Source organism: Anguilla rostrata, chromosome 7 (assembly GCF_018555375.3).
Source record: "Anguilla rostrata isolate EN2019 chromosome 7, ASM1855537v3, whole genome shotgun sequence".
Taxonomy (NCBI): domain Eukaryota; kingdom Metazoa; phylum Chordata; class Actinopteri; order Anguilliformes; family Anguillidae; genus Anguilla; species Anguilla rostrata.
The window spans coordinates 24,556,962-24,579,052 of record NC_057939.1 but is presented as its reverse complement, the minus strand read 5'-3'; the positions used below and the strand labels follow the sequence as shown (position 1 = coordinate 24,579,052).

At 47.5% G+C, this 22,091-nt stretch overlaps 3 protein-coding genes across 7 annotated transcripts; all 3 read right to left on the bottom strand.

Moving 5' to 3' along the window:
* Positions 1-885: 885 nt before the first annotated feature.
* LOC135259442 (biorientation of chromosomes in cell division protein 1-like 1) lies at positions 886-5,185 on the bottom strand. Its single transcript, XM_064343854.1, has 8 exons — positions 5,055-5,185; positions 4,763-4,815; positions 4,591-4,663; positions 3,168-3,220; positions 2,971-3,058; positions 2,518-2,665; positions 2,159-2,233; positions 886-2,002 (listed from the first exon to the last, which is right to left on the bottom strand). Exons 3-8 carry the CDS (start codon positions 4,613-4,615, stop codon positions 1,876-1,878), a joined length of 516 nt encoding a protein of 171 aa, XP_064199924.1. The 5' UTR covers positions 4,616-4,663; positions 4,763-4,815; positions 5,055-5,185; the 3' UTR covers positions 886-1,875.
* On the bottom strand, positions 4,801-9,193 carry LOC135258577 (cilia- and flagella-associated protein 251-like). Its single transcript, XM_064342045.1, has 10 exons — positions 9,051-9,193; positions 8,607-8,688; positions 8,409-8,473; positions 7,732-7,819; positions 7,393-7,442; positions 6,859-6,937; positions 6,021-6,091; positions 5,590-5,643; positions 5,055-5,126; positions 4,801-4,815 (listed from the first exon to the last, which is right to left on the bottom strand). Exons 1-10 carry the CDS (start codon positions 9,135-9,137, stop codon positions 4,801-4,803), a joined length of 663 nt encoding a protein of 220 aa, XP_064198115.1. The 5' UTR covers positions 9,138-9,193.
* A 520-nt stretch (positions 9,194-9,713) lies between these two features.
* On the bottom strand, positions 9,714-21,428 carry bod1l1 (biorientation of chromosomes in cell division 1-like 1). Of its 5 annotated transcripts, none has more exons than XM_064343849.1 (18): positions 21,178-21,428; positions 20,141-20,265; positions 19,626-19,816; positions 18,782-19,360; positions 18,138-18,287; positions 16,686-16,858; positions 16,390-16,486; positions 15,913-16,042; positions 15,722-15,788; positions 13,586-15,326; positions 12,890-12,969; positions 12,354-12,450; positions 12,024-12,097; positions 11,740-11,821; positions 11,267-11,377; positions 10,917-10,963; positions 10,404-10,479; positions 9,714-10,121 (listed from the first exon to the last, which is right to left on the bottom strand). In XM_064343849.1, exons 1-18 carry the CDS (start codon positions 21,292-21,294, stop codon positions 10,045-10,047), a joined length of 4,014 nt encoding a protein of 1,337 aa, XP_064199919.1. In that variant the 5' UTR covers positions 21,295-21,428; the 3' UTR covers positions 9,714-10,044. The 5 variants fall into 5 exon arrangements, with proteins under 5 accessions (XP_064199919.1, XP_064199922.1, XP_064199921.1 ...); XM_064343852.1 differs by having other exon boundaries at positions 10,404-10,476; XM_064343851.1 differs by having other exon boundaries at positions 11,740-11,818.
* Positions 21,429-22,091: the final 663 nt, after the last annotated feature.

Here is a 22,091-nt window from a genome sequence, read left to right as displayed (position 1 = left end):
TCTGATACAAGGTTGGATTGGATTATACATTCAGAGATGCCCTTCTGCACACCATTGTTGTAAATAGCAGTTATTTGTGCATCTGTGGTCTTTACGTTAGGTTGAACTATTCTGCTCATTCTTCTCTGACATCTCTCATTAACAAGGTGTTTTCACCCACAGAACTGCTGACTGGATGAGTTTTGTTTATTGTACCATTCTCTAAAGTCTAGAGACAGCAGTGTGTGAAAATCTCAGGAGGGCAGCCGAGTTTCTGAGATGCTGGAACCACCACGTCTGGCACCCACAATCATTCCACGTTCAAAGTCGCTTAGATCACGTGACTTGCCCATTCCAACTGTTACGTTCCAGAGTTTTTTGCGCTTACTGTTTTGTTGCTGCTATGTTTCTTTCTGTTTCCCCTACAGGTTGAGATAATCACATCATGCCGTAACACTAATGTTTGGTCTAACAACTAAAACTCTTTACCGTGTCCGGATGCTTTATGCATTGAGTTTCAGCCACATGATTTGCTGTTTGAAGGAGCAGACCACAATATTTGCATTAACAAGCAGGTAAACCTAATAAAGTGGCCACTGCGTGTATGTGGTTTCTCCGTGGCATACTAAGAGCCAAGTCATTTGCCTATTTGCCGTCAGTGACACATTGTCAACTTTGAAAAGACTTGTGAAGGTGCTATTTAATTTAACGAGTTTACCTTATAGCTCTTATGAAGAACGATTCATAAATATTACAGACAAGCTGCAGTAATACTGTACATTCAGCCCAAGAATAGGCCCTGGTTTTATCAATAATCAAGAGCCAATTATAACAGTGCAGAACACCTGCAGAGGCAGAGGAACACCAGACCCAGTCACTTAAATCAACAAATCAACAAAGCCAGACTAGGAAAAGACAGATTTAATGACCTAAACAAACTGCAGTTTGTAACACTGGCGTCGCCGAGTCCCCTCCGCTGTGCGTACAGTCGCAAAAGGGAACTCGGAAAGAGCGGCGATAACGAGCGGAGACGGAAAACGAGCGCTACCTTCGGAACGTCGACAGAGACACCGGACACCTGGGAAGACCTACGGCTACTTCACATTCACAGAATGAGTACGTCCCCATGGGAACCTCAGGGTAAATATGAAACTGCATTTATATTTTTTTAAAAAACAAAAAAAACTACAAAACATAAAAGCACTCTGGGTAGTCAAATGGGAGGAGTTTACAACCTGAAACCTGCCCCATAGTGGTTCTTACATTTTGTGTATTGCTTGAACGAGCCGGTAAACATAAGCACATGATAAAACGGTAAGAAAGGGCTCCGAAAATCTACGCACGGATACGTCGAAATAAATCCTCTCTGATTGGCCCAGATGTTACATCACTCCAGAATAAGTACTGTACCTCTGATGGCCCAAAGGATCAGAGGTGGATCTGCAGTTCATTCACTCTCACTCAACACTGTCACCAAGGTTCTGTTTCCATAGTAATGCCATACCATATAAAAAAACAAAATAATAAAAATAAAAAAAATGTACACAACTTCATTAAAAGACAGTCGTCCTGAAGAGTGGACGCAATCAGAACCAAGCAAATAAACTTCACACATCCAACCAAACACTTCTCAAACACTTCACTACTGATTACATTCTGACATTTGTATGGAATAAAAAATAAAAAGTCTAAATACACAGTTCAAATTGAAAGTACTCGCGAAATGTTAATGTTGTATATTTTTCCATCGATAGAAAAACACTCAAGGCCCACTGTTCCTATGACAGCACTGGTACAGTTAGGAGAGTAAGAATGGATCCCGTGAAAGCCATGCTCCACGGTTTGGTCCTCTGGGGTTCTGGGTGGGGTCCTCTCCCCCCCCCACACGGTGCAACCTCAGCGCTTGCCCCTCTTGGCCGGCGGCTCCTCTGATTTCTGGGCCCCCCGGGTGCGTGGTGCGGGGGGGCTGGGCTCGCGCTTCCGACCCCCTTTCCCTGCCTGGGACACCTGCCCTCGCCCCCCACTAGAAAGAAAGAAAGAAAGACAGAAAGAAAGATCATTTAAATTGAGAGAGCATTATACACCTCAAACAGAAAGTGCGAAACATCTCACACACAAACGCACACACACTCACATGCGCGCGCGCACACACACACACACACACACACACACACCATACCGTGTGCTTGTAGCGGTCTCCTCTCTACCACTGAGTTTACTCAAGGCGCGAGTAGAGGGTTTACTGGGTTTATTCCTGGAGAAAAACAAAATGAAATCAGAAAAAAAGTTACTCCACAGCCAGGTATAGCAGTCATACTGATGATAAATCATAAGAAATCACACCGAATTGTTTCAAATTCCGTCATCAAAGGATGACTTGTACTTAGTGTGTCATAGTATAATTGCTTGTCTTCCAGTTCACTTTATGTTGCATCGGTTACAAGTATGGATTACCTACTACACACACACACACGCATATATATATAAATAAGTAAATAAAGGTTTTTTTGGTTGTCAGCGTGACATTTTCAGCTCTACCTCTCGGCCTCCAGACGTGCGGCGGAACGCGTTGTGGCCCTCGTCGCAGTCGCCTCCTCCCCCTCCTCTTCCTCACCCTCCTCTCCCTCCGCCGGCTCCTCCTCCGTGTCCTCGGACTTCTGGTCTTTCTTCTCAGACGCTGTCTTTCCTGATAAAACACGCAGTCAAGGACAGCCTAAGCAATGTCACTCCGAACACCAGTCGATCTTGATTTTCTCCGCTGCCATTTTGAAAAGAAATTGTGATGTGCCAACGTGTACAGAACTGAAAAATGATTCCCAGGCTTCTCAAACCCTCATTCTCTTCTCACAACTCCTACACTCCCAATATCCCCATCCTCTGGCCTTGTCCACCACGCTCAACTCCACCTACTGTCCAGTTATAGGCTCCTCCCATAAAATCCCTCCTGCCTGACTCCTCCCACACATCTTCCAGCAGCCACTCCCCTCATACCTGACTCCTCCCCTGTGGCCCCGCCCCCTTTGGAAGGCCTTCCCCTCCGTGTGACCTTGTTCTTCTGAGGCTGATTCCTGTCCTCGTCCTGAGACACACAAACCAAAAACACCATTTCCCACCATTCACCAGTCTCAACCTCCTGCGCAGCAGTTCTATTCAGGGAGATATGTTCTTAAGTGAAAAGTAGGACTTACATTATCATTGGAGCTCTCTTCCTTTACATCCTCCTGGCCATCGGACTGACTGGCTGCAGAGAGAGAGAGGGAGAGGGAGAGAGACAGAGAGGAAGGGACAGAGGGAGAGAGAGAGACCAACACAGTAGGATTCACCAATTACCATTTACCAATATTGTTTTTACCAACATCATAAAAAAAATTACTTTGAAATTATGGAGCGAGAGAGAGAGTGTGAGTCAAACATATACAAAACAGTACAAGCAAAGCGATACTGTGATAGGGGACAAGGAAAGAGATTTTGTGTTCGGGGATAAATGAAGTGATACTGTGATAGGGGACAAGGAAAGAGATTTTGTGATGAGGACAAGCGAAGCAATACTGCGATAGAGGACAAGCAAAGCAATATTGTGATAGGGGACAAGTGGAGCGATATTGTGATAGGGGACAAGTGGAGCGATATTGTGATAGGGGAAAAGTGAAGTGATATTGTGATAGGGGACAAGCAAAGCAATACTGTGATAGGGGACGAGCAAAGCAATACTGTGATAGGGGACGAGCAAAGCAATACTGTGATAGGGGACGAGCAAAGCAATACTGTGATAGGGGACGAGCAAAGCAATACTGTGATAGGGGACGAGCAAAGCACTACTGTGATAGGGGACAAGTGAAGCGATATTGTGATAGGGGACAAGTGAAGTGATATTGTGATAGGGGACAAGTGAAGTGATATTGTGATAGGGGACAAGTGAAGTGATATTGTGATAGGGGACAAGTAAAGTGATATTGTGATAGGGGACAAGTGAAGTGATATTGTGATAGGGGACAAGTGAAGCGATATTGTGATAGGGGAAAAGTAAAGTGATATTGTAATAGGGAAAAGTGGAGCGATACTGTGATAGGGGAAAAGTAAAGTGATATTGTGATAGGGGACAAGTGGAGCGATACTGTGATAGGGGACAAGCGAAGCGATATTGTGATAGGGGACAAGTGGAGCGATATTGTGATAGGGGACAAGCAAAGCAATACTGTGATAGGGGACAAGTGGAGCGATACTGTGATAGGGGAAAAGTAAAGTGATATTGTGATAGGGAAAAGTGGAGCGATACTGTGATAGGGGAAAAGTAAAGTGATATTGTGATAGGGGACAAGTGGAGCGATATTGTGATAGGGGAAAAGTAAAGTGATATTGTGATAGGGGACAAGTGGAGCGATACTGTGATAGGGGACAAGCGAAGTGATATTGTGATAGGGGACAAGTGAAGCGATATTGCGATAGGGGACAAGTGAAGTGATATTGTGATAGGGGACAAGTGGAGCGATATTGCGATAGGGGACAAGCGGAGCAATATTGTGATAGGGGACAAGTGAAGTGACACTGCTGTAAGGACAGATGAATCTCTCCTGTGTGTACTGTGAACAGGTAAAAGGGCGCTGCTCTTACTGCTGTCGTCCTGTGGGAGACCCATCCTCCTCTTCGCTCCATCGTCCTTCCCCTCCGCCTCCTCGGGCCGGACCTTACCGGAAACAAACGGCACACAAGCAATCATGAGCACCGGTGGGGCTGACACAGTATCTAAACTGAGAGAGAGAGCTGAGCAGCACAGAGTCGTCACCTCCACAGAGTCCTCCCCTTCCTCACTCCTCTTCCTCTTCAGTGCAGGCTTACCTGAGAGAAAAGCATAGTTAGAAAACTGCACCTTTCCCACAGCTTAGTGTATCCATGCTTCATACTCCCACAGCAGAATGTCAGAATAAATAATTACGCACAGGTGGGAGAAACAGTCACGGAACTTTGCACACCTGTTGGCTTGCATGATCTGGATATACTGCTATATATCAGTGTCACCTGATGACTGAGTGATAATGCTGTGTGTGTGTGTGCGTGTGTGTGTGTGTGTAACTCACGAGTGCTACTGGTTTCTTTGGAGTCAGAGCTTTCTCCATCCTCCTTTTCGCCACTCTGCTCCAAGGTCTCCTCTGCAGAGAACAGAAAATAGCGCACACTCTATTTCACAGCAGATCTCTCCCTCCCTCTCTCCCTCTTCAGTGAGCATGCTGAATGGGGTTATCTCAGTGTGCCTGAGGTTTGAGTATGTATGCTACAAACTGAATAACAATATTGGGTATGTTTTTTCAGAACTTGGTGTACTGGGGGTGCCATTTGTGTAGCTGATGAGGATGGTTGTGAGATCACCATGATGCGGGGGCAGGGGATTTCCTTTTTGATACTGTTTTTGGTTTGCTATTGTGTGCACTGATGGCTTTTATTCGGTTGTTCTTTATTTTTATTTTATCTTTTATTCTTGTGTAATGAATTGACAATGATGTTCTAATAAAGGGGCATGAAAGTCAAGTCTCTCCCTCCCTCCTTCTCTCCCTCTCCCTCTCTCTTTCTCTCTCTCCTCTCTCCTGTCTCTCTTCCCCTTGGCGCTTTGCAGGCCTCCCTCGGGCGGCCCGGCCGTTTCTTCTGATCGCTCTTCTCGTCTTCCTCTTTCTGAGGCAGAGGAAGGAAGGATGTGTGCTATGAAGGTTAGGTGTGAAAAGAGCTAAATACACACAGCGCTTCAGGCACACAGACAGCATGCAGGGTGTGTCTCTGCACACAGGAGACCATGCCACTCCAGGGCCACACTGTAAAATCCAACAGTTCACTTCCCTCAAATACTTTGAGAAAACCAACTACCCTGAAGATTTGAGTAGGGCAATGTGATCTGTTATGCAGTCACTGGTCTTAGCTTTGCACCCTTTTTAATTGCGTGATCATTTGCTCAATTTTTCACCTTGAGGATATTAAATTGATTTAGTTAAATTACACCAGGCGATTTATTGGGTTTTACAGAGCGATGAGAGCTGTCAAAGTGCTCTGCTTACCTCCTCTCGTTTTTCCTCGGAGCCACTTCCTGTTCTAGGCTCCTCCTCCTCCTCTTTCTTCTGCTGGCCACCTGCTTATGACAATGAAATCCATTGTGCAGGCAGAAAGGGGAGGATTCCACACACAGATAGACTGGACCACAGGCTTCTCTAGAGCAAGACCTCCTGGCGTGTTTTAAGGTGGGGGGGGGGGGCAGAACCATTGGCTGTGACCTCCCCTCTGCCATTTCCCCATACACCCAGAGCACCATCAAAAGCGCACATAAAATCATCAACGATCGTCATCCAGCCCATCGCCTCTCATAGCTACTCCCGTCTGGCAGAAGGCACGGGCCCATATGCACCAAAACCAACGGCTTTAAGGACAGCTTCTTCTCAACGGCGGTCAGATCACTGAACTCTCCTGACTAGCCCCTACTCGCCCCCTCAGGGCTCTGTGCTAACATTTTTTTCCAAAAAGCTCATGTGCTCCTAAGTTGGAAAATTCAGAAGCACACGAATGCATCCTAATTAGTAGTTGCGCTCCTAAGTTGTTTTTCCAACACACAGTAACATTCAAGAGCAAATGCTCCTAAAATGAGAACTGTAGAGCCCTCTTCCCCCCCCTCCCCAGCTATGTTTCATACGGAATACATGTAGCATACAGACTGTTGATCGACTGTGCTGATGGTACTGCAAGCTTGATTTTGTCCTGTGTTATATATAGGGTGTGTCTAAGTTGCTGTCTTATGGACTGTTCTGTAAGTTAGTGTTGTAACTACTTAAGCTACCTTCAAATACCACCAATCTTCTTGTGTGGCAACAAAGGATCTTGAATGTCACAGGGTCAGGCACTCACCTTCGCTGACCTCTTTGACCTGGCCAGCAGAACTTCGTCCTCTACGAATGGGAGCATCCTCGGGCTTCTCCTTCTCAGGCTGTTTCCACAAAACAAAAAAATGGAAAGTGAGACCAAGCTCTCCTGGAGAAGCAGGGTGCCTTCTGCACAAACGGGGGGAGAGCACTCTGTGGCTTCACTTTGAGAAAACCTAAATTTACTTTGCAATCATCAAACTGTTTGGAGTTCAACAGTAATGGCAGTGACATCAGAATGGGAGTCAGTGAGGTTAGTAGACGAGAATCACAGAATCACACAGAGGCTTAAAGAAACTGCTTCCCCAAATGGACAGAGTTCTCAGGTGCTGTCAGTGATACACGGATATCAACCACTTACAGCATCACTGCTATGGAGAGTGAATTCTATTGGTTCAGAGTCTGTAACTGACAGCACGTGAAGCCTCAGTTTTAAATTATTGATGGAAGAGATGACTTAACGAGGTTCACCTGTCTATTTGAAACAAAGGGTCTCAGAAGAAGATTTGGGGAAACTGACCTGTTCTTGCTCCTTCACCTCTTCCTCCTCCAGCTCTTGGGATGAGGATCCTACCACAGGAACAGAGGTCACATGACACACATTCCCACATTTTCACCGCTCTGATTGGGCCTCACCAAATTCAGTCCCTAGTCACACGACATCATCCCCACAGACAATAATTATAATGACTTTTCCCATTAAGAAATGCTCAGTACTTAAACATTGTCCCAGAAATAACATGTACCATGAAAAAGGCAGAAACACTTGAAACTCAATCTTAAAACAGTACAACCTATCTGAATTGACACAGGTCACATGACCCCGGGGGAGGGGCAGAGGGGGCAGAGGGGTACATACGCGTTTCCCTGAGCGACGGAGTCGTGCCCTTGGACCACCTCCCCCTGCGTGGAACTTTTGTCTCCACGGCCTTCTCGCCTTCATCATCCTGTACGCACACACACAGCAAAGCCAGGAAGACAGACGATAATGTACATCTTATATTCATATACTTTACACTTACAAAGTCCTGAGAAAAGTCTGGACTGAATCTGAAAAAGTTTGAGTGAAGTTGATAGTGCTGGGGTGTAGCTGATAGTGTTTGGGTGTCGCAGACAGAGTTGGATGTGATAGAGCTGATGGGCTGATAACCGTTTGGGATTAGGTTGGGGTAACCTGTAGCTTGGGTGGAGCAGATAGAATTTTGGGTGTGTCTGATTAAGTTTGGGGTTTAGCTGATAAGAGTTTGGGTGTAGCCATTGAGAGTTTGGGTCTAGCTGATAAGAGTTTGGGTGTAGCCATTAAGAGTTTGGGGTTTAGCTGATAGAGTTTGGGTGTCTGATAAGTCCATAGTGATAAGCTTGGGGTTAGCTGATGAGAGTTTGGGTGTAGCCATTAAGAGTTTGGGGTTTAGCTGATAGAGTTCGGGGTGTCCCTGATAAAGTTCTGGCATAGCTGATAAGAGTTTGGGGTGTAGCTGATGAGAATTTTGGTGTAGCTCACAGAGTTTGGGAGTAGTTTAAGCCCATTCTACTCACACTTTTAAGTGGCTGCCCCGTGCCTGGACCTGTAGACTCCTCACTGTCCTCCTTCCTGGTCTTGCCTGGAGGCGCACAAACACACACACACACACAGACACACAGACACAAGTACACACACGCGCACGTATACGTCAGTGGGCTGGCCTCTACCACCAGACACAGGACATTACAGGATGTGAGGTAGCTGCCCCTTACTTGTGTCCCTCTGGGGAGTGGCACTCTGAGAGCTCCGCCCCCTCCGGCTCCTGGTGTCCTTCACCTCCTCCGCCTCTCTGTCCTGCACAGTACGGAGGGAGGAGAGAAAGCTGGCCATCCACACGCTACACAAGCCTGCTGCAGTCAGTCCATTAAACATCTACCCCTTAACAGTACACCTCTCACAAAGATCAAGCCACTCAGATTGCTCCTTCTTCTTAATAATAATAACAATAATAATAATAATAATATTTAAGAAATCCTTTGCATACAGTCGTACTGTCATACATACTTGGTTTTGGGTCCTATACAGAAATGGCTTGGTCACCCTATGTTTTTAAGCAGCCAGTGGGACTTAACTCAGTAATAAATACAGCTCATACAGCATGTGAGAGCACAGTCAGTACCACACACAGCACGCACAAGCCTGTGATAGTCACTCACGTCTGCAGAAGGTTCCGGGCTCCGCTCCAGACTGTCTCCGTCGCTCTTCGAACCTCTGCCTATGGAGAGAGGGAGAGAGAAATACATGGTGTGATGAGCACTTTTCAGTGTCCTTCATTAAAACAGAGCACCTTTCCAGATAGGTTCACTGCAGATGTGTGAACAACATGAAATTTGCTAAATTCTTTTTGTAATCAAAGGTATGCACATGTGCAGAGTACTGCACACAAGCAAAGACACACACGTGCATGTACACACACACACACACTCACACACACTACACTCACACTCCACTCCTGCATCTACTCCACTCACCTACTCACCACCTCACACGTCCCACACACACACCAGCACATCAGACTCAACTCCCTCGATCACTCACACTCACACTCACCCACACTCACACCACACACACACACCACACACGTTGTTGACAGTCGACTGTCGCCGCTCTCGCGTCTCCTTGACCTCCAGCCGTCAGACTGCTCCCGATTTACACACCACACACCACACACACACACACACACACACACACAAACATCAGCTTCCTCATCATATAACAACAGCAAACATACTGTCCATTTCTGGAATGAAACGAAGATGAGATAAAGGCACTAAGTTGACATTTACATCTATATTTCTGAGCTTAGAGGATTACAGTTATAACTATAAGCAAGAAAAATAATTAAATAATGTCCTTAATTTTATTTTTAACATAAAAATCTTCATTGTCATGTTCTACTGTTACACGACATATTAAAAACTTCCACAACACAAACAATGCATAAAGTGAGCTCCATAAAGTTTTGGACTTTTTTTTTTTCTTCTTCTTGACTTGTCTCTGTACTCTGTACAATTAAAATGGTTGAGTAAAGAATAAAAAAATGTCTTTGTCCTAAACATTATGGAGCTCACTGTAAGTTTCAATACCACTGCAGACAAAACCAAACAATTCATCTCATTTATATGAAGTAGTCTGGAACAATCATCTTTTTTATACAAATACATGGAAACGAAAAGACAAGCTTGCAACCTCGGACTCTCCCTTCTCTTGCATCTTCTTCTCTTTACCTAGAAAAGAACATCAAAACATAAGATATTTGCATAAATTAAAAACCAGAAAAAATGCTAGGCCTGAAAAAACTACTACAACAAAGACTGCACATCTCTTTCTACATAAAATGCATTTAAAAGGCCAAACTACAGGCAAGAGGCCCATCATTGTTATAAATTGCAACCAATAAGAGACATAAAGAAACATAGGACCTCACAAACAGCTGTCTCACAATTCTCTTTTTAAAACAGAGAACCATCAGCCCTGGTGTACTGTCACCGTGGTAACGCAGGACTGACCGGTCTCCTTGGTAGCAGCTTTAGCCCGTCGTCCTTTGCGTTCGGTGACCGCCTCTTCTGTCTTTTCTCCTTCCTCCTGAAATCCAATGCATGGGAACTACTAAAGTTTCGTTTAACACCGTTTTGTACAAGCGCTAGCAGTCATCGCTCATCCTGAGCCACTTAACGCAGCACATGCAGCTGATATATATGTGGTTCTTTAACACGTGCAAAGATGTTAGCACATACAAAACCAATAACACGACCAATGATTCGTCATGGTACTTGTTTTGCACCAATCACTGGTTGCGTTATTCATTCTGCATGTGCTAAAAGTACGTGTGAAAGCGTTCAACAAATGAGTCCCTAAATGTGTAAAACGTTTTCACTCAAAGATGTTCAGGTAGTCTTCAGCACTTTGCGAAAGTAAGAAGCCTCTGTCCTTCAGTAATTAGTAAGGTAAGACAGTAAAGTGTGTAACAGGGGACTAGTGATTAAGAGAAGCACAGCAGTGCTTGAGTGTGTGACACACACCTTTGCACTTCCCTCTGCTTTTCCTGCCTGATCAGGCTGGCTCTCACCTGGAGAAACACACAGACACGGATTAAAGACTTCCTCCACAGAACCGCCAGACCACAACAAGACTTAAAGCAGGTCTTCCAATCTGAGGACAGTTTTCTCCCAAATTTCCAAGGTCCTGGTTTATAAATGAATAATAGCGGGCTTCTTTTATTGAAATCTCCACCCTGGTGTAGAGGTGTAGAGCCAGTTTTAATAAAACAAAGTCGCTGACGTCACTGAATTCACAACAGTTCTGATTTTCTGTTGCACGTGATACGTACAGCAAAAGAAAGGGAGGATTCTCATAAACAGATACACTGTACCCTCTGTGCTTGGGCCGTCACTACTGGGCACCGTATCCATGGTACTGCTCAGCACCTCCCCCTGGCTCTCCACCTTACCCTCCACCTCCTCAGCCACTGCCGACGGCTCACCTGAGAGAGAACGAGAGAGAGAAAGCGAGATGGAGAGGAACGGGAGCGAGAGAGGGAGAAGGACAGAGAGAGAAGGAGAAAGAGAGAGAGAGTGAGATAGCAACACAGTATGATTAACATTTACCAATATTGTTACATTATTAACTTGAAAAAAATGGTACATTGAAATTCTGGTCCATAAAAATCTCTATCAGTTCTTCAAATAATCTGTTCTTGTAACATTTATACCAAGAACTTCTTTCATTTAAAGTCTCATCTGTCAATAGTCAAGGTATCAATCCTTACAGCTGAATAGCCTAGAGTCTAATCTCTGGTGGAGCCACAGAAAAAGGGGAAGAAAAGAGTGACTGAGAGAGACTTACTGCTGTCTGCCTGGTCTGTGGTGGTCTGTCCAGAACACTCCATCTCTCCACTGCTGCCATCACTGGCTTCTGCTCTGATCTGCTGGAGAGGGAAAAGCACAAACACACACACATAAGCACATAGACGTACACACACGCACACGCACAGAAACAGACGCCCACATATGCACACACACACACGCATACGCACGCACACACCCCAGGGGTAAGCGGCAAAGATCATCAAAACCATCAACAAAGTCAACAACACCAAGCCATTCGATGCGGGCTGGCCCCATACTTACAGCAGTGGTGACGAGGGGACCCTCACTGTCCGGGACGGGTTCCTGCTCCTCGCTCTGCTCTAAAGGAGCGGAGACTGAGGGACACAAAGACACAGGAGCTCATTCGCACAGATTCACCTGCACTTCACTGAGAAAAGCAAACCGCCATGTTCAAACATCACCGCACTGCCCATTCCTTCCAACTAAACTAAACAGCAACGACAAGTTTTCAGCCGCTGGCTTTCAACAAAAGGCATGAGATTTAAGATAAAAAATTCAAAATAAAAGCATATAAAATGAGCGAACGGTTCCTGAACGGTTCCTCCCCGGCAGCTGTAATGGCAGCAGTACCTTCGGGACCGGCCACAGGCCTCTCCTCAGGCTGGGGTTCGGGCACGCTTCCGGCGTGCTCCGCTTCGGTTTGAGCGCAGGGCGCGGCGGCGGCGCCCTCCTTCAGAGCCGGAACACAGACAGAAAGCGATGATGTCATCAGTGCGAGACGGCAGGTAGCAGGTGCTGCACCATACCGGCAGGTTAACCCCAAATCAGGGAGGAAATAACAGAGTCGCGGCAGACAGCGCTAGCCGGAAATACGGCCTTTATACAAAAGTCATACACATCTGAATACAAAAAAAGACTAGCCAAGTGACCACCTGAAATTTGAAACCATAACTTTGACTTAATATTCAAGTGCAATTTTTTCCCCTTTGCAAATGCTTTTCCAAGCTCAGCTAGCACCAAAATCAATTCTGGTGAACTGTGGGCGAGGGAAAAAAAAGAGCTGAATTTAATATCAAATCAAAGTTAAGGACAGCGCCCTCTCGACTGAATGAGTGCGTGGAACAGGATATTTCAGCGGTCCATATACAGAATGACTCCTGAGCCACCCTCACCTGTGAGGACGGTCTCTCTGACGCAGACGAGACCTCAGACACACTGACCTCCTTCACAGCTGTGTCCAAAAGTCCTGCACCAGAAAAAAACACAGGGCTGCTAGTTAGTCACTGAGTGTGTGTGTGTGAGTGTGTGCATGTCAGTGTATGCATGCATGCATGTGGGTTTATGTGTGCGCGAATGTTTATGCATGTGCGTGTATGGGTTTAAGTGTGTGTGTATGTGTGTGTCTGTGTGTACGCATGTATGTGTGTGGGTTTAATTGAGTGCGTGTGTCTCTTTCCTTCACTTCTAGCCAGCTTTGCGTTCAATATAAATCCCACAATTCAATGTATTGTTAATTATACATTCTGTAGCAATTTATTGCAAATGCTGCTACGGCAATAAAAACACAGCTGAGATGTTAGGAGGTTCAGACAGTTATGTAAATGAAATATAAAAATGCTGTTATGGTGTCTCTTAGCTACACAACAGAGAAAACCATTCAAATAGCTTTTCTAAACATGTTCCATCAAATACTGTATAGGTGCAATACAAAGCAATATGGGACATGGAAATGCTAAAGCTTGCCATCTCGATGATACACAGATTAGCGGTCAGAACACCATGACGTGCACTTTTGCATGTCGCTTTGGATAAGAGCGTCTGCTAAATAAATAAATGTAAATAAATGGTTTGGCCTACATTACCTGTGCTAACAGCCGGCTCGCTATCAGGCGTTAGCGTTTCCACAGATCCCTGCGATAGCCCTGCTTCAGTGCCAGGCAGGCTGTCGGAGACCCGGTCTGTCTGAGGGAGGGCGCGGCTGTCCAAACCTGCCGCCTCGTCGCCGCGGCTCTCCGGTTGCCGCGGCGCGGGCGAGATCGCCTCGGCGACCATGCCGGGCGAGGTGGTGGTGTCGGGGTCCATGGACAGCAGGGTGAGAGCCGCCTCGCGCAGGGACATTTCGGACGGCGTGCACCCCATCCCGAATCCTTCCTCCCCTGGCCACGCCAGCCGGGCCTGAGCCGCCGCGACATCACTTCCTCCCGGGCCGAACCCGCCGTCCAACGGGAGCCCTCCGCTCGGGGTCTCCGTGGCGCCCGCGTCCGCGTCCTCGTCGATCTGCATCTCGCCCTCGTCCTCCGGCTCGGGGGTGATGTCACTCAGGGCGTCGAAGGCATCGTCCGCTAGGCCGACAGCAAGCGGTGCGGGCGGGGCCGCAGGCGGGGCCACGGGCAGGGCCACGGGCAGGGCCTCGGGGCCCAGGCTGGTGTCCGGCAGGGGGGCGGGGGCGGGGTTGCTGGTGTCCGGAATGGGCGGAGACAGGGAGGAGCCGGGGGACGGCTGGTCTCCCTTGGAGCCCCGGCTCGCCTCCTCGCCCGTCTTTCTCTCCGCCTCCGCGCCCTTCTGCCCCGCCCCCTTCCCGGCCTTCTCCGCGGCGCTCTCCTCGGACGCCTTCCTCTCCTCCTTCAGGCTTCCCTCTCTCCTCTTCTCCTCCTTGGAGGCGCTTTCTTTCCTCCTCTCCTTGGAGGGCTTGGTCCCTTTGCCCTTGCTCTCCGGGGTGGAGCCCTTCTTTTCTCCCCTGGGCGTGGCCGGAGTTTTGGGGTCCTCCCTCGACCTGGACCTGGATTTTTCCGCCGCCGTCCTGACCCTCGACCCCGGGTCGGCGTCCGATTCGGAGCCGGCCCTGGACCGGCGGTCTGCCCCGGCGGCGTCCCTGACCTCCGGCTGGCTCTTCGAGCGCTTGGGCGGCTCTTTGGGCTGCCTGTCCTTCTTCTTGGCGACCTCTGACCCCGGCTCCATGTCTGACCTGTCCTCGGAGGACCCGGCGGACTCGTGCGGCACCAGCAGCAGTCTCCCCTCGCTCTTCGGCGCCCCCTTCTCCGCCCTGGCCTTGTCCGCCCTGACGCCGTCGCCCGAAACGATCCTCGCCCGCTTGGCCCCGCCCTCCTCCGCCGCCCCGCCCTCCGACACGGAGGTCCGGCCCTCCCTGGCGGACGTGGAGCTCCGCCTGTCCCCCCTGCTCTTGCTCTTCCTCTCGGCTTTCTCGTCGGCGGGCCCCTTGGTCACGTGACCCGGGTCTCTCTGCAGGCTCTCCTCGGCGTAGGCCTCGCCCCCTCCTCTCTTCTCGGGTTTGGGCTTGTGTTTGGCGCGCTCGTCCGACAGGCTGCGCTCCCGCTCGCCCCGCTCTCTGGGGGGCTTGGGGTTCCTGTCGAACTTGCCCCCGGGCCTCTGGCGGAGCAGCCCTTCGGAGCCCTGCTCCAGGTCCAGGATGAAGGAGTGCGTTCGGCTCCTGTCCGCCGCCCTCCGCTGCTCGCCGCCCCCCCCTGCTGGGGGACCCTCCTCGGACACGCTGCTGCTCTTCCGCCTCCGGCCCTCGTCCGGCTCCGACGCCCTCCTGGGGCCCCTGAACGGCTGGCCTTTGGAGGGGCCGCCCCTCGCCACTTCCTGTTTGAGGAAAAAAAGACGTAGGGAGCGGACGTTATGGGAGCTGAGTTTCCATGCCGAAGGCTGCAGGTTCAAATCCCCAATGCGAGGCATAGCTGTTGTACTGTTTCAGTAAATCGCCATGTGTAAACATCAAGGGAGAGTCGGGCTTGCCCAGGTCATCCTACATAAAGCATTATGTGGGTTATGGAGCTATAATGCCAGCCACAAGGCCATTTCAGAACAGACACCACTCACCTTGCCAGACATGCTCTTACTTAAATATTTGGTAGAATTATTATTATTTTTTTTAAATAGACTGGGATCCTTTTGAAAGAATTCTTCATTTTACACAACTGAGGTATAACCAGTTTTGCATGATTGTGTCTCTCCGATTGGCCAGAAAAGCAGCTTACATCAGACTTCTTCAGTAACTCCTCTTCCACATCGCCCTTCTTCTTATTTCCAGGCTCATCCTCCTTCCTGAAAGACACATTTAGTCAAAAATAAGACAACCAGAATACCCCCCCCCCCCCCGCTGACAAACACACACACACACACACACGCACATCACGACACACAAACACACACACACACACACACACACCTGGAATCTCTCTTCCTCTTACGACTGATGGCCACCTTCTTTTCCAGAACCTTCTTCTGTTTGCGGGCCTCCTTGGCGCTCGGTCCCTGCGGCTCAAGGTTTGGAGAGGACGACTCTGACCTTCCCTCATCTACAGGGAAAAAAAATGTAACTCTTTTAATGCTATATCACACACACAGGACTGCACTGGCTGCCACACACACACTGGCAAATACATTTCCGTTACCAGTCACTGTCAGTGAGGATGGACAAAGAAGATTATTTTCATAATTTTTTAAACTGTTTTCCTTACTTACACAAGAATAATAACGGAGACAAAATCACAATAGAAGATAATAGCAGATGGGTTTAACGGTGTAGCATGTAGCACAGTTAGCGTAATGATGCAGACGTGTATAGTGGGTCTGAGTGCAATGCTAACTTGTGCAGGTGTATTTGCAATGCTTTAATGTGTAACACTGCACAGGTCTGACGTACCATTCTCCTCCTGCTGGGTGGCCTTCTGTCTGCGTTTCTCCTCCATCCGCTCTCTGTTCTGCTGTCTCTTCAGCAACCTCTCCTCTTTTTCTTTAGCCTGTGGATGGATGGACAGACAGACAGACAGACACACACACACACACACATCAGCTCCAGAAACACACACCTCCCCCTTTCCGTCGGCAGATGACGCCAATGCACTGCCTCTCGCGGACCGGCATCAACATTTCGGGAGGTTCCCATAGCGACATGCCGAGCGCCCGCCCCACTCGTTTGGCCAGGCCACCGCCACTCACCGCAGAGCGCCGCCGCTGCTCCACCGTGACCTCGTCGTCAGAGTCGCTATAGTAACGGGAGTAGAGGAAGGGCTTGTGGACGTAGGCCTGCCTCCCTCCGCGGGGTTTCCGCTCCTTGGGCTCCTCTTCTTTGGGCTTGTCTGCGGCCTTCGGCTTGCTCTCCAGCTCCTCCTCTTCACACACACGAGAAGACACACACGGTGAGAGGACCGACTAGCATCTCCCTTCAATAACACCGCACTCATACCAAACAGCATTCCCCAGAGGCAGAGGACAGTTTATGCAAGTATATAAACAATAATTACACAACACTCACCATCACTAGTCTTACCACCGATCCCTGCACTCATGACACTATGCTGACTCATACTTATATATAAGTACGCAATGATGCAGGCACACAAAACTCACAAACTAATCAGAGGAGTCACTGGTCCTTCAAAACCACAGGGCCCACATGATGCTGCCCTCCCCATTAACCATTTAAAGTGTTAAGATCACAACTAAGTGACTAGGATGTTCTTAACTGAACATTCTAATGCTGATGTAACAACCACTACTAATAATTGAAAGCAATGTAGTTCTAGAACACAGACATACAATTATGAAAGAAAAAAAAAACATTCAAAATAATTACTCTTCAAAGGATTAACAACCATAAACTTGCGTTTGCACTGTAAGGCACAATGAACAGAAATCAAATAAATACATAAAAAATTCATTATTAAGCCTAGAAATCTCAGCCACTCTGCAATCAGAAATACTTCTATAGGTACTGTGTCTCTTGTGGCGTAGCCCGTAGAGCGTTTTCCATATGGTCATTGCGGGCCGCGAGTCTGACTGCCGATCTTTGTCGCCTGTCTCTCCCTCTCTCTCCTCCTAATTCTTCTTGTCATTGTACACTAATCTGGGGCGACATAGCTCAGGAGGTAAGAGCGATTGTCGGGCAGTCGGAGGGTTGCCGGTTCGATCCCAGCCCTGGGCATGTCGAAGTGTCCCTGAGCAAGACACCTAACCCCTAACTGCTCTGGTGAATGAGAGGCATCAATTGTAAAGCGCTTTGGATAAAAGCATGTCTGCAGGTGTAGGAGAGGGTAAACGTTATGTCTGCAGGTGTAGGAGAGGGTAAACGTTATGTCTGCAGGTGTAGGAGAGGGTAAACGTTATGTCTGCAGGTGTAGGAGAGGGTAAACGTTATGTCTGCAGGTGTAGGAGAGGGTAAACATTATGTCTGCAGGTGTAGGTGAGTATAAACATTATGCCTGCAGGTGTAGGTGAAGATAAACGTTATGTCTGCAGGTGTAGGAGATGGTAAACATTATGTTTGCAGGTGTAGGTGAGGGTAAACTTCATGTCTGTAGGTGTACGCGAGGGTAAACATTACGTCTGCAGGTGTATGTGAGGGTAAACTGTATGCCCGCAGGTTTAAGAAAGCGTAGAGCACGGACGCACCCTCAGAAGTGATCTCGCCCTCCTCTGTGCTGTCGGATAGCTGTGGCTCCTCATCGCTCTCCTCCTCAAAGGAGGACAGGTCGCTGGTGTGGACAGAGCTCACTGTGATGTCACTCAAGCCATCCAGGTCAGAGTCCTCCAGAGAGTATTCTAAAACAAAAGAACATATGCTAAGCACTGAGCTAAACACAACAATAAAGCACACCCAGCAACAGCGTTCACAGCAACAGGTCTGTGCTCAACTGAATGCAAAACCAACCCCTTCAAATTTCAATATGTGCCAGAGTTGGGGCAAATTCCATTTCAGTTAAGCAAATTCAAGAAATGACTACAAATTAAATTCATGAATTGGAAAATGCCTGCATGATTCTATGGTAATGTTCACCAATTTACCAAGTTTCAATTCATTTCCCAAACTGACTCAAACAGAATAGACCCCAACTGTGTAAGATGCTAAGGAGGGAATGACCAGTAGTTCCCATTTAAATGTGTTGTTGTATTCTTTATGCTGTCAGACTGGACGCAGAAGCAAATCAGTGACATTAGTAATAACTTGTTCAGATCTATTAGTGACTGGTATTCTTATTTTTTTACAAGAATGGTAACATTTCTTGTTACACGGAAACCTAGTTCACGGCTTTTACCTTCTTTTAACCTCTCCCTGGCTTTCTGACGCATGTGTTGCTTCTCGCTGGGGGACTTCTGGGGCTCCCCATCTTCTCTGGCCTTGCCTGCAGATTTGCTGCCGGCCTTCTCCTTCTCTTTCTCCTTTTCTTTCTCTTTCTCCTTCCCCTCCTCAGCCTTCACCTCCCTGGTCTCTTCCGCTGGCTCCCTAGTCTCCTCGTCCTCTTCGGGTCCCAGTTTTTCCAGGCCGCTAACCTCCGGGGCATCCTCCACCTCAGCCTCCTGGACCTGGACTAGGGCCTCAGGACCAGGTTTCTCCTCGCTACCCTCCTCCCCATTCCCCTTCTCTTCCTGCTCCTGCTCCTCTTCCTCCTCCTCCACCAGACTCATGTCCTGCTCCCCCACTTCCATCTCCTCCTGGGTCTCGTCTTGCGATGGGTCCCTCTCCGGCCCACCATCGGGACCCAGTGCTGGGCTGACCCTCCTGCCAGCCTTGTCCCCGCTGGTCCAGATGCTTGCCTCCTGGTTCAGAGAGGTGATGGTGTCCAGAATGGACATGGCGTCGCTGGACGCCGTGGTTACAGGTGCAGACGAGGGGCCTGGAAACCAGAAGTCGTCCCATTGGTCAGCAAATGCTCTATGGCTTTTTAAAAAATATGATTTCCCCACACAAAACAGCAACACAGGTCAAAAACAAACATGGAGGTGAAGTTGGCCCAAGCACTGAAGATTGAGGTTTAATAGAAATATGTCAATTGTTTTTTTGTTTGTTCAGAAGATTATTTTCCAGCTAGCTCTGACTCATGTTAGCTTGGCACCAGCTCTACAACAGGAAGAGAGTATTGAATAACATGACTCCGCTACCTGGTGCTGGTACGTAGATGTCTTGTCTCTCCTCCACCTGATTGGGACAGGCCACTGGCTGCTCGCCCATGGTCCCAGGGGACAAGAATTCTCGCACCACTTTCTCCACCTGTGGCCTGAACGTGTGGTGGATTTTGGGGTCTACGACCTGCGCGACTATCCTGTCGACTCCCTGCTCCAGCATCCCGGACCTGAAGTGAGGTTAATCAGGCAACTCAACAAACAAACAGACACTACAGTAAAAGCCTTTTTAAAAAAGTTCAGCGCTCTCTTAAACACTTTCTGCGAAACCTAAAGACATGGGAGAACCAAGGCAGTCTACACAAGCGTTTGACAAAGCAAGATGTGTGTATTGCTTATGGATTTTCTTTGTTTAACCATTTTCATATGAACAAATGGACTGCACCCTTATGGGGGAGATGTGCGAGATATATCTTGGACTGCTGGACAATATTCACTTCCACAACCATTCAGGATGTATTTGAGTACAGTCACGGGTGTGTGTGTTCACGTACTGTAGCACCAGCTGTCTGATATTGTTCCGCAGCTGGTTCTTGTTCAGGTGTGGACTCCATGTGTGGTTGGAGAGATGATTGGAGACAAAATTGTCCACCCGTTGTCTTAAATTCAGATAGGCAGGCTGAAAGAGGGGTGAAAAATGTGTTCAGGATGAAATTACATTGACAACAGTTCAGCTGCAAAAATGTAACAAACTACATCTCCCTCACTTGTGCAACTAAAGTATTGGTAGTCAGCTTCTTTATCTTTTGATATTTTTCTACTGTCATTTAGATGTTGCAGTGTCAGCAAGCTATAGAATAGCAAGTTTCCAAACAATCTTTGGTAGGAGCTAGCAACCTGACAAAGGCCGATATAACACTGTAACTAGTGTAAAATAAAAAAATAAATAAATCTAACTAACTGATTTACCAAAGTGCGATAAACGTGCGTTAATCACACAAGACGTATCCCTAACTATTATCTCGGTAAGATTGCCAGACCTCCGGTTTTCGACCGGAATATTCAATATTCTAATTATTTGTACATGCCAGGTCTGTAGTTCCGATCCGACAATGTAATGTCTGGTCCCAGTAATAATGATGCAAAAAATGTACCAATATTTTGAAATTAATTTTCTTGTCACTGACTCCCTGGCCCGGCGTCGCTACCGAGAGTACCAACCAACCCAACAGCGCCCAGCTTCGTTCGCGATTACGTTTTACAGCTGTGTATGTGGTCAGGTGTTTTGACAAATTCTAAATCTGGCAACCCTAAATCTTGGTAACGTTGGAGTAACCATAATTGCACCAGACTCAACATCCACTTTAGCTGAATGAGCTAACGTTAGCAAGCAAAAAGCACGTTTCCCTCCTTTTCACCATAAACTATTTAGTATGGTAGTTAGCTAATCATATAACATCAGTATGCGTTCCGTTCACATGTAACAGAGAAAAAATTGCGAGAGTCAATGAAAAATAGCGATCACGTTAAAGCACCAGTATTAGCGAAAGGGGGGCGTCTTCACTTTAGGAGCAGCGGTTTACACTCATACCTTTGTGTCCACGTCTGCCAAGCAGTCCCTTCTGAACTGGTCAAAAAGACCTTGAGTTTTTAAGTGATTCACGATCATAGAGACCAACTGCGGGTCTCCGGGAGGTAAACCGGCCATCTGTAATCCTAGTCGTTCCTTTAAGCAAGCAAAAATAACAATATAAACAGAAAAACAATTAGTTAGCCTTCATATAGCAAGCCTGGCTTTACTTCCACTCTATGCTTCGGCTAAATATTTTGATTGTGAGTGACCCTGGCATGACCCGGAAGTTTAATAAAATGTAGAGACGGGGTTACTGAATTGTTTTAAAACAAGCGCCATCTTCAGGCCACAGTAGGATTTACACTCACTATTAATCTGCAGTATTTATGTGGCACTTCCTATTTTTGGCTGGACCGCAACAGCGGGGCCAGCCCTACAAACGCAAATGTCTGTGACTGAGTGACTGACTGATGAAGTTACACCATTGGTCGGCCGAGTTATGAAGTTACACCATTGGTCAGCCGGATCACGTGTGTTAGGTCCAGCCATATACTAGGTTTTAACCTGGTCTTGTTATACAATATATGGGCACTTCCCACACCGGTCGCGCCCTAATTTCAGAATTACCTTCCAAATTCACCTATATGTACTACAGGCCAAAAGTAGTAGGCAACCTGTTCTTTTTGTAAAAAAAAAAACCTTACAGAGAAGAATTCAAAAAATAATTTCGGATGCGGCTTTCCTTAAAATAATTTTCTTTGGCTTTAATTACGATTATACTTATCTGTAAATTTTGTTAAAACCACAGGTAGCCTAATCCCATTGGCTAATACCGGCAGATCGTGGTCACTGTTACACTGTAGTAAGGAGAACAGAACAGAATTCTTTCTAGTTGCATTGAGTTCTTCCTGTAGTTGTGGCGCAGTTTTAAG